This window comes from Arachis hypogaea, chromosome 18 (assembly GCF_003086295.3).
Source record: "Arachis hypogaea cultivar Tifrunner chromosome 18, arahy.Tifrunner.gnm2.J5K5, whole genome shotgun sequence".
NCBI classification, from domain to species: domain Eukaryota; kingdom Viridiplantae; phylum Streptophyta; class Magnoliopsida; order Fabales; family Fabaceae; genus Arachis; species Arachis hypogaea.
The window spans coordinates 118341925-118354876 of NC_092053.1; the positions used below are offsets into that span (position 1 = coordinate 118341925).

Consider the following 12952-nt stretch of genomic DNA (forward strand, 5'->3'; position numbering starts at 1 on the left):
CTCAAGGCCACTGATTTTGATATCTCTCTTAAAACACATCTCATTTCTTTCATATCACAGGTAACCAATCACTAATTCATCATTTTATTACTCTTTTTTCTTTAAAAAAATTGATTGGTTATGTTCTGTTTCAGTTGTCCTGCACCTTTGATCCAGTTCTGCCTTACCTTGCTACCAACTATCTAGATCGCTATCTCGCCAACCAACCCATATTGGTAACCACACACTAAATTATTTAATTACTACTTAATACTATATATCTTTTTCTATTCAAAAACAATGGCATTGACCTCACTTAGTAGTTAAATGACTACTCTTATGTTATATGAACAATATTTTAACTAGCACTAGACTATGTATTTATGGACATATAGCAACTAAAGTCATAGACCAACAAACTTCTTGCAATCTCTTGCTTCTCTCTAGCTACTAAGATGCCAAAGATAGAGTATTCTCCCACTGATGTTCAGGTAAATACTTATTAATTATGAAACTAAAGTTGAAGAAAAGAATACCCTGTTTGATTAATGTTAAAATACATCAACCTATAATAATATTTACTATAATTTTCATGACAAAATTAAGAAGATAATTTAAACTCTTAATTATTAATATATATCATTTATTATAATAACAGTTTTTTTTTTTTGTCTTTTTTAAAGGTATTTTTATCAAATTGTAAGATATTTTTACGAAATTAGAAATTCTGTAAATTTTTTATTTTTTAAATGAATTTAATTATTCATGCTAAAATTTTAATTTTACTAGATGAAATTAATATAAAGAATGATATATCATTGTTAAAAGAGATAAAAGAAAATTATGTAAAAATGAGATTTTATGGGTTCACCTCCCAAAGTGTATTCAAGTTAATTACTTAATGGCGTGAACCATTTTGGATACTATTTTAAAAATAGAGAGGAGTGAAAGCCATTAAAGAGCAGGGGTGTTTAAAACCGATCCGGACCGAATTATACCGATCAACCGAATCGAAAAAACTGAAAACCGGACAAATCGAAAATCGAAAAAACCGAAAAAAACATATTTGGCAGTTTTTTTGCGGTTCGGTTCGGTTTTTGGTTCTAACCATAAAAACCTCAACCGAACTGAACCGAACCGGTGAAGTTAAAAACCCTAAAATAACCACACCCCCACCCCCAATTCCCCATTCAGCTGCGTGACCTAACCCCACGCCTCCCACTCCCAGTCTCCCAGCGTGACCTAACCCCATTCAGAGTGATCGTTCCCCCTTACCCCAATCGGAAGTGAAACCTGCCGATCTCCTCATCGCGCTCTCCCCTCAGGCCCTCACAGTCTGCACCGTTCCCCCTCGAAAGTGAAACCCCATTCTTGAGTCTCGAGGCCGGCGGCGAACTCACGTTGCAGCACCTCCCAGCGCCGCGAGAGACCCTTCCTCCCAACGCCGTCGAACCTCTTCGTGGACAGAGCACCACGAAGACCCAGCACCAGCACCACCCTCGCACCCAGGCGTAGCACTCTAGCAGAACACCCACTGACCCGGCAGAGCACCCACTGACCCAGGCGTAGCAGTGTTTCTGGCCACCCAGGCACCCACAACACAGTAGGCACCGGTTGGCCCTCTTCCAGTGCTCTTCCTCCTTCCCATCCACTTGACTTCAGGTTTGATTTTCTCTCCTTCTATGCATCTAAAGCTAATTAGACATATTAGGTTTATAATTATGAAATGGTTAGGGTTTGATTTTGTTAATTATAATTTCTGTGATTCTGAGTTGCTGGATTTGTTTAGGGTTTTGTTATTTTCTTCTTAATAACTCTGATTCTGTGCTTCTGAGTTGCTAGGTTCAAATTTGCTTGTTTTGCTTAGTTCAAATTCTGTGATTCTCTGATTCTGTGATTATGTGATTCTGAATTGATTTTTGGTTTTCTGCACTTATTTTGCTTGTTTTGAAATTGTTAATAATACTGATGAGTTACTGTGCTTGTTTACTGATTTTGTTAATTTTAGTTGTTTGTTTTGAGTTGATTTTGTGATTTAATTTATTAATAATTCTGATTTTGTGATTTTGAGCTACTGGGTTTAATTTATTTTTGCTTGTTTTGAGTTGATTTTGTGATTTATTTGTATTCAATTTCTGCTCAATCTATTTGTTCATTGTTGCTGATTGTTGTTCATTGTTGTTCATTATTTGTTCATTATTGCTGATTGTTGTTCATTGTTCATTGTTGCTGAATGCTGGTAATTTTATTTTGTTGTGTTTCTGCTTCTGTTTTTTTAATTATTTGTTCATTGTTGTTAATTCCTAGTATTTGTTGTTCATTATCTGGTATTGGTCTTTGGCAGGATATAAGAGAACTTGGAGTTTGTTTTGATGCTAGATGTGGAGCTACAATATTCAGGAGCAAGAATAGAGGGGGATGTTGTTACTTTGGATTTTGTGAAGAAAATGATGGATGATTTCAAGAATCAAAAGTACTTACACAAATGGTACTTAAGCATAGGAGTTCATTAATAACTTTGAATTTCTTTAAGTGTTATCACTTACTAACTTTGCTTGTTTTGTCTTGGTTCTTGTATTAGTTATGCATTCCAGATTGTATTGCAAACCAGAGAAATGTTGAAAGCTTTGCCTTCTCTTGTTGATATAAATGTTCCCGATGGCAAACATTTTACTGTTTGTGGTGATGTGCAATAATTCAAAAATAGAAAGTGTGTTGAGCAAATATGGATACTTGTGTACCACATCTTTGTGCAGACTAAGAGTAGGACTCCAGAAAAGAATTTATGTACTTAGAGAATGATTAACTTGAAAAGAAAGTTAAGTTTCGTCAATGATGTGGATTGTGTATTTGTGTTGTTACAGTAATGCCATTCAATGAATTAGTTTGGTTATGTTCTTTCTAATTTGTTCTTGCAACTTTGGTAATTTATAATAGTATTGTATTTTTTTTTAATTGATTGAAAAAATCGAATAAACCGAACCAAACGAAACCGATTTTAATTGGTTTGGTTTGGTTCGGATGGCCTTAACAAAAAAATCGAATCAAACCGAACCGCAGTTTAATTAAACGATCGGATCGGATGACATTTCTCTTAAAAACCGAACCAAACCGCACTGCGAACACCCCTATTAAAGAGTACGTAGTTTGGAGAAAGAAGTTTTTCAATTTTTTCTTCTTTGAAGAAAATAGGATTAAGTTATTTATATTTTAAAAAATTATATAATTATCTATTTTAAATAATAACTTAATTACAAAATATCCTATTATGGTTAAGATATTAACTCCAATTAAATTGAAGTAACTCAAGTCACAAGTATAATTAGTTATCATTATTAGGTATATAAAGATGGTTTCAAAACACGATTAGATCGTTTTTTTTAGAGAGATATTTATTCTCACACTTAGTTGCTATAGGGTTGATGACAATACTCTCTCGAGATATAATGAAACCTAAGAATTTACATATTGCACTATTAATTATAATTTGTTACATACAATCGTATCTTTTCGATTGCCAATAGATACAATATTTTGAACATACACTGTTCATAAAAGGTTCACTATGATGCATGGACACTGACATGTCACATAGATACGGGATACGACACGACACAGGACACGCGGACACACGAATTTTAAAATCTTATAAGACATGGGACACGGCATATATATAAAATATAAATTGTGTTTTAGATAAATTACAATAAATTTTGATATTTTATTGGTATTAAAATTTAAAATAATTGTTTAACTGTTTTTAATATCTTCTTTTAACTATATAAAAGTATCTAAAATATTTTTTGTTTTAATAAATAATAATTATATTATTTCTAAACTCATTTCAAGAATACATGTTAAAAATAAGGCTGAATACGTTGACACCTGATGGTATTTAGATGTGTCCAAGTGTGTCCGGAGAAGATTTTTTATTTTTTATTAAGACACAGCTGGACACGGTAGACACGCATGTCGGACGAATGTCGACGAGTATCTGTCCAAAATATGTCCGACACGCGGACCCGACAACTCAATGGAGTATCCGTGCTTCGTATAGAAAGATTGTGTCCCTTTAGTCAAATGGTACTAAATGGTTAGTAACCGTTTATTAATATTAATAATAATAATAATAATATTAATAATATTAACTAATTAAATTTGTAAATACTTTTTAATCATATTAAGATAATATCTAATTAGAAATTGACACATCATAGAGAATAAGTTACATGTTATTTTAGAGAGAGTTGAATAAAATTTATCTAATTTTATACTATTAGAATTTAAAATTTATGATTTAAAATTAAATCTTCTATATTTATCATTAGTCAATATTGATAAAAGATAATAAATTTTATTAGTCATATAATTTTATTTTATATTAAAAAAAAAACATTATTTGTCGCGTCACATATAAATGTTGCTCTACGTGAAACTAAGTTGAAAACTTGAAATCTTATCAAATTGGTAGAAGCCTTTTAACAATTTTTATTTCATAATCAAAATCGAAACCCTAAAATCATTGGTTACGGACTAAGGTAATTATCATCTCCCAAACATTCTTCAGTGCATGATGTATTATATTGCTTTGTAACCATTCTTGTGTACAAAAGAAGACAATTCACTCATTAAATGGAAAATAATAGCATTATTATCATAATTAATTCAAAAGAGAAGGAGAAGAAGAAGGAAGAAGATGTGTACCAACAGTGGCGATGGAAGAAGCTGATCTGGGAATTGACACCAAATGCCCGAAAGCCATTAGAAATGCAATCAGCTAATTATTAGTGTTATTTGAAATTGAAGTTGCAATTAGAGCATCAAATCATTAAGTAATAAGTAATTTTCTAACAAGTTGCTATCCCCCGGATATTATCTTTTATTTCTAAAAGTTTTCTTTCTTCCAACGGCGTATATAGTATACGCTAGTACTAAATTATTGTTTCTTCTTTCCTCCAACTTTTAGTCTTTTACTAACTCAACTAGGGGTGTGCAGGGTAAAACCGGGTTTGATGTGATCTAGATCCGACCTGAAATATATACCGGGTTTATTTGTTAGATCTGAACCCGATCCTAGACCCGATGAAATTTATATACTTTTGGGCCATGATTATACCGGATAAAAACTGGGTTGTTAACATTATATTACCTTGATACCTTCTTGTAAGTTAGCATGTAAAAATATCCAAATTTTCAAAACTCCAACCATTATTTGACATGGTAAAATTCACTTAAAAAAATATAATAAGAACTAACTCTTCTCTAAAATTAAAGTATAACCATAATCAATACTAATATTGCCTAATAACACCAAATATTTAAATCAATACAAATAACACAAGATTATGCATTAGTCTAAAGTCTTATGCATTTTAAACATAAAATATTAACTTATAGTCTTATATATAATGACTAATAACACAAAATATTAAGGTTTACAATACTTAAATTTCACATAATAATAGCCATCATCTATCACTAATAACACAAAATATTAATTGTGTATGATGACCGAGCCACCGGGCCGATTTCGGGTGACCCGAGCTATGGTCCAAACCCGACCCGAAATAATAATCGGGTCTACTTTTGAGACTCATACCCGCCCCTAGACCCGATGAAATCACATCAAATTAGTCCCTAAAGTATTCGGGACCGGACCGGGTCTTCGGGTCAGGTCGGGCCATGCACACCCCTAAACTCAACGACGACTATAGCACGCAGCTATACTTTTTTTCTTTTAAATACTAATTATACACTCAAATTAATATATATATATATATATATATATATTATTTAATTATTTTTAATACATATTTTAAATTAATAATTGAGTGATTGATTTTGATGTACACTTAATATAATTTTTTTTTCTCTTTTTCAAAGTTAGTATAGTCTCCGACAATAAATTTTTCTTTTTTTTTTTCGGTCACCAACACTTGTCTTACAAGAAACCCTATTTTGTCCATGGGGATGTTGAATTTCCTTTCGCATTATTTTCTGTTCTCTAGCTAAATTTAATCTTTGTTTTGAGCATTTGTATTGTACCATTTAAAAAAACATAGATATATAACTGATTAGTCGATCACATATTTTTTAAATTGTAATGCAAGATTTCATAGTCTAAATTCTAATGCATGAACTACGTACTTATGCGAGAATTGACTCAATGCGGTTTACTAAATATTATCCATAAATCCTGTTAGATAATTAATAAATTTATCCATGTATTGACTTATTATTTACATAAAAAAAATTAAGAATTATATTTATTTATTGTCGTATATATTTTTTATCATTTGATTAAACATGGACCTTTTTTTAAATTGATTGGTGATTGCATAAGTAAACAGAAAATAAACATTAAGTTTAATAATGATTATTTGGTCAAGTAATAAACTTCTTTTGAATTAATTGTCCATATGAATAATAGGTATTAATTTAAAACTTAAGGGTTACCAAAAATATGGTTGCCATTAGTATGTATATGTATTTGGCCAAATTTAAAATCTTCTTTTAAACCGATCAATATCTACACAAAATATATATCATTATAATCTTAATATTCTAAAATAAATTAATTTTCACAAAACCAAATATTTAAGATAAGTAATTGGGTATATTAGTTTAAAGTTTAAACATTACGGTTACAATTTTTTTATGTAACAAGAATCAAAGATGCTCATATAATACAAAAACAATAATAATATTACGTAATAAAGTATAATATATAATAACTATATAATATTGTGGTTCGCTTTTAGTTATACATTTATTACATATAAAGAATTAGTAATTTCACAATGTTAAAGAATTGAATTTTTTAAATGGAGTTGCAGCAGGTTGCTGAATTTGTCTCTCTCCATGGCTAACAAAGCTAAAGAAGAGTCTAATAATACTATACCTGTACCTGCTTCTCATTATGCATATGTTTGTTTTCTGTAATGCAAGGATAATAGTAGTATTTATAAGATCTGTATTTTTAGTACTAATAATGATATAAAATATTTATATTTTTTTATCATTAATTATGTGTTAATCATTGATGTAACATAGACTTATAGTATTTATGTTGTTTAAATTTGTATTATATTTTATTATTTTTCAAAAAAAAATTGTGTATAAATATTTTGAATTTAATAAAATATTTTATTTTATAGTAATTAATTTTAGTATATTTATATTATGTACAATAATAATAATTGTTAGTAAAAATAATTTGAAATTTTAGAAAAAAGATAGGTTGTTATTTTTAAAAGAGTGAGTATAATTAAAAAAGTCTTAAGATTTTAGCGGTAACAGTAACTGTAACTAAAAGTGAATAATATTACAATTTTAGAATTATTTTAAAAAAATATTTAGAATATATATAAAAAAAACCAGATAATATTCGACTTCTAGAATTCATTTTCATTTTCTTTTGGCCATTAACAAAAATAAATTCCAAGAAAAATTTTATTAAGTGTAAAATCACCAAATTATAAGAATAAAAAAGTCTCATTTTTTTTAACTATATTTGTAAAAAATTACATCAAACTTTAATCTCTAAAATATTTTTTGAGAATATATATTTAATGTTGGATATTTTTATTATCTTCTAAAATATTTTAAAGATATGTTTATCGTTAATAAGAGTGAAAGATATTTTTCTAAGTGTATTTAAAAACAGAAAAGCTCCGCATACAAGCCATTAGGGCTTGTATGCTTTACAAGTTCATTAAGGAATAAACCCAAAAAACGCGCTGCTACACATACGTCTAATACACGCGCTATATAAGATCCCGCGTATATATAACTACCAAATTTAAAAGATTTGTTTCCTTCTTCGTTCTCCTTATTTTCAGATTTGCTCGTTCTTCTTCTCGCGCGTCTTCCCTCCTTCTTCTCGATCGTTCTTTTCCTCTCCTTTCTCATTGGTATGTTCTTTGTCATTTACGTTACTTCCTCTCTCTGTGCAACTCCAGCTTCGTTTTCTATTTGATTTTTCGTTTTCTGAAATCAAATTTTGAACTCATTTTGAAGATAATGGATGATTCAACCTCAGATTGTCAGTTGAATCCAGGCGAAGTGGACTATAAATTTGAATCTAACGAAGTTTCTGAGGTTTGATTTACATATGATTACTATGAATTTTGTTGCAGTAATTTGTATAGCAATGTGTAGGTGAATAATTCGTGAACGTTGACTGTCAAAATAATGCATGAAGATAAATCTGTGGATTGAATGTAATGTATTAGTTTTGATTAATTATCTGGAATTTATAGCAGACGCTCGGGTGTAGATTAGATCTTTTTTGGGTGTATTTTTGCTAGAAGTGTGGGTGTATTTACACTTTACTGCTTTTTCTGTTATTTTAATTGAGTTGTTGTTGTTCAGGTGTATTATATCAGACATGATTGTGTGTGTTTTTAGTTTTTGACATGGTGTATTCTGCAGCCTATGTATTTACAGTTTATGGCTTTTATTGTCATTTTAGTTGAGTTGTTGTAGTTCGGGTGTATCACATGATTGGGTGTATTTGAATCATATCTATGGGTGTATTTGAATCATATCTATGGGTGTATTTACAGTTTTTGACATGGTGTATTCTGCAGCCTCTCTCGGTTGTTGATGACCAGCTTGTTCCGAAGGTTGGAATGACCTTTACCACCCTTGAAGATGCTGGAAAATTTTACAGGAACTACGCCAAGGCTGCAGGTTTCTCTACAAGAGTTCAGAGCACAAATAGAAAGGGAAACGAGATTAAGAATCAATTGATTACATGTAGCAGAGAGGAAAAATGGAAATCTAAAATATCTCCGACCGAGAAGACCAATCCGACAGCCGGTTTAAACTGTCCTGCAAGAATTTATATACACACATTGAAGGATGTCGGTGCTTGGATCATTTCAAAGGTTGTGCTGGATCATTCACACCCCTGCTGTCTAAGTAAAGCAGAGATGCTCAAACAGCACAGGGAACTAAGCATGTCCATTCGTCGTACAATAGAGAATAACGAGGAGGCCGGTATCAGACCAAGCAAAACCTACCAATCATTTGTTGCGGCTGCCGGGGGTCACCGCGAGTTAAATTTTATCGAAAAGGACGTGAGAAATTACATTACCAGGGAAGTGCGGAATGTTTCCGAACAAGAAGATGCAAAGGAATTCGGTAAATATTTGTTAAGAATGAAAGAGAAGAATCAGAATTCCTTTTTTGAGCTCGAACTCGAGGAGGATCAATCGATTAAGCTGGCTTTTTGGGCCGATGTAAGAAGCAGAGCTGCCTTTGAGTATTTCGGAGACGTTATTTCATTCGACACTACCTACAATACAAATAGGTAACAAACTGCCCCTGTTTATGATGCTAAATTAATGTATTTTTATGAATCCGCAGTATAGGTGTATATTGACTATTTTTTTGGGTGTATACGAAGCATTTGTTGGGGTGTACCTAATGATTTTGCATTCTGCACTATGGTAATTTGTTTCAGGTATAATTTGGTCTGTGGTTCTTTTGTCGGGGTGAATCACCACGGTCAGTCAACACTTCTCGGATGCTCTTTGATGAAAAACGAAGAAATTGAATCATTCAAATGGTTATTTCAATGTTGGCTTCGTTGCATGGGAGGAAACGCTCCGAAAGGGTTTCTCACCGATCAATGCGCATCAATGAAAAGGGCTTTAGAGGCCTGTATGCCAACAACAATTCACCGTTGGTGTATTTGGCACATCATGAAGAAGATTCCAAGCAAATTAAATGGGTACAAGGGACATGCAGATATTGAACAAGAAATGAGCCAAGTTGTTTGGAACTCTCATAGCAAAGACTCATTCGATAGGAATTGGAATGATTTTCTGCTGAATTTTGGTCTTGCGGACAACAAGTGGCTTTCAGGTAATGTTTGTTTAAAATCTGCAGCAGAGGTGTAAATTGCATGATTTTTCGGGTGTATTTATAGTCTGTGTTTGGGTGTATTCTGCAGATCTGTATGAAGACCGTCATATATGGGTTCCTATCTATCTGGATCACCACTTTTGGGCAGGGATAAGAAGCACACAAAGGAGTGAGAGCATGCATTCATTTTTTAACAAGTTTATCACCCGGAACAGCTCGCTTATTCAGTTCGTCAAACAATATGATAATTGCCTCGGAAGCCGAGAGCAAGCAGAGAGAGAATCAGATGCTGCAGATTTTCACACGGTCATACCGTGTGCAACCAAATCCTCCATTGAAGCTCTGTACACTCATCAAAAGTTTAGGGAAGTCCAAGCGCAATTCAGAGGAAAGGCGAATTGCATCACCATATTAACGAATTCCGCTCTAGGCTATTCAGTATACGAAGTCGGAAAACAAGTTTCGAGCTCAATATTCAACAAGTTTGTGGTTACTTACGACTCAGTCGCAGCCGAGGTAAAATGCCAATGCTTATTATTTGAGTCGAGAGGGATACTGTGCCGTCACGCACTAAGCGTGTTAAGCTTTGAACGAGTAAGCCAAGTGTCACCGAGATATATACTGGAACGATGGAGCAAGAAGGTAAAGAGACGACACACACACATCAAGAGCAGCCACGACGAGCCACTTTTGGAGCCAAGAAGCAAGAGGTTTGACCAATTGGTTTTTCGTTCGCAAAATATTTGCGAATTTGCATCCGAATCGGAGGAGCTGACTGCAATTCTGCACCGTGCGTACAATAACGTCATGGCTGAGATGGAATCATTAAAAGCCAAAAGGAAGGGGACATCTTCTTTATCCCACGAAGACGCCAACTTGGAATCCGTTAACGAGCTTCAAAGCCCGCCAAGGATTCGAACAAGAGGACGTCCAAAAAATAGGCTAGGTTCAAAGTTGTACAAACAGATTGCAAATGCCACAAAGAAGAAGAAAACGAAAGTTTTAAGCGAGGTAAAAGTAATGTTCTTTAAATTTGTGGTGATTGAGTTTATTTTTCTCGTTAATAGTTTAGCTAATATGTGAGTTTCTTATATTCAGATAAACTTGTTTGATGCCGCATCAGTGGCGCATTCAAATTCCAGCCAATATCAAGGACATGTTATGAATTATCAGTTCAGGGTACCAGCAGCAGGGGATAACTCTTTTGCTGTATAGTTACAGAATATGGGTGTAAAAGCACTGTTCTTTTGGGTTTAAAAAATCCCAGGGTATGGGTGTATATTTGATTTGATGTTTTTCTTCATATTATAGTACCTGTAATTCATACATTTATATTAAGCACAGACAGTTTAACAGCACAGACAGTTTATATTAAGCAATCTTGGGTGTATATTAAACTTTGGTTGGGTGTAAAAGTTTATAATTTGTGTTTTAGATCCGCCTTGATGTTTTCCTTCATATTTTATCACCTGTAATACAGAGCTTTTGAATACAGCACAGACAGTTTAACTATGGAAAAAAATTTCATTGAATAGAAGTTATTTATAAATGGCAAATTTTTACAGCATTTGTTCAATTTACAACCTAGCTAGCAGTTAGATTACTCAGTTTCTACATCAGTAGACTTAATCTGACAAAATGGACTCAATAATATTGACGATGGCTTCGACAGTCTTATTGCATTACTCGCTCTAATTGCTTGATCTCTCTCTTTATTCAATTCACTGAATAGTATCCGCGAGGCATATTCTACTCTGTAGTGGTCCACCTCCTCCTACAATTAAAAAGTATATTCTGTTTAAACAACAATATTAATTCAGTAAGGTAATGCAGAGTTATATAGTTTTAAAGACAGTTACCTGTGGCCAATTATCCCATTCATACTTCCCCCTTTTAATGTTTTCCGGCTCAATTAACTCAAGCCACTTCATAACGTAGATAGCGCAGTCATAGCTGAAAACGAAGAAAATAAATTACAAATCTCATTTAGAAAAGTTTAATGTTCAGAGTCAGAAATTTATACCTTGATTTTTGGCCTGAGATTTTAACGTATGTTGGATTAATTTCCAACTCCTCCTTTTTTTTCAGAGGTTCCACACCGGCATATGCTCTCATTCTTGAAATTACATATCCCTTAAACAACAAAACAAATCAGTAATACACCCGAATGAAATACACCCAAAGGAGAACATACTTACACCCAAAGCAAAACATACATACACCTTATATTGAATTGAAATACACCTATCTATTAAAGTAAAGAACACAGAGCTAACTTACAGTGAATTTATTAACCTGCTTTCTCTCCTCGGTTGGAGCTTTCTTGTGTAGCGGGTCAAGTATATAATATCTCCGTTTTTTTGTATCAATCACCCATAACCACCAATGGCCCGAGTAGCAAACAGGTGCAAAAATCTGAAGGATTGCCACATTTCAACAGTGTGTTATTTTATTTGGCATATAAGTAAAGAATGGTACTAACAAATTTAGCAAATGAAAACTTACATACCGATGCGAAGTTAATTTTTTTGCGTCTATGAAGGGAATAAAACTTGGGTAGTCTTTCACGCTGAATTCTTTATTGGTTTTAGGTGATATGAATTCTCCGTTTGGGTGCTTCGAAACGGCCATGCTCTGCAACAATTGTGAAACAACAAATGAAATACTGAAAATACACCCAAGTGAATACCTTAAACACACCCAATTGAACGTAAAAAATACACCCAAATGAATACAAAAACAAACCCGTTGATCAGAGAATATACACCCTAAGGAATACAGAAAATACAGCCAAAATTCGTAGAAATAACACTTACCACAATATCAAGGGGGAGACAGTATATTTGTTCTTGAAACCTTTTATCATCTTTCTGGTTGAGGATGAGGCACATGGCAGATACAATCTAGAAATATATGTCGAAATCAATTTACATTAATAAACATTGCAGTTAACTTTGTTGTTAAAACATTAATGTTATTCTAATATTACCTCAGATTCTATATAACTTTCTGCCTGGAGCGATGCAAGGTACATTCTATTCAAAATGTAATTGTCTTGGACAATCAGAGTGCACAGGTTGTCAAACTCGTTAGTACTGTC

At 32.8% G+C, this 12952-nt stretch overlaps 1 protein-coding gene and 1 long non-coding RNA gene across 2 annotated transcripts in view; one reads left to right on the forward strand and one right to left on the reverse strand.

The window, feature by feature from the left end:
• LOC112771259 (naringenin 8-dimethylallyltransferase 2, chloroplastic-like) overlaps positions 1-4805 on the reverse strand; it is a 47589-nt gene extending 42784 nt beyond the window's left edge. The window contains exon 1 of the mRNA XM_025815941.2: positions 4684-4805. Within this exon, the coding sequence (XP_025671726.1) occupies positions 4684-4741 (58 nt within the window). The 5' untranslated portion in view covers positions 4742-4805. The remainder of the gene's footprint in view (positions 1-4683) is intronic.
• On the forward strand, positions 1149-2884 carry LOC112771262 (uncharacterized). The gene is made up of 3 exons (XR_003186948.3): positions 1149-1641; positions 2324-2467; positions 2561-2884. It is a non-coding gene; the product is annotated as an uncharacterized lncRNA (long non-coding RNA).
• Positions 4806-12952: the final 8147 nt, after the last annotated feature.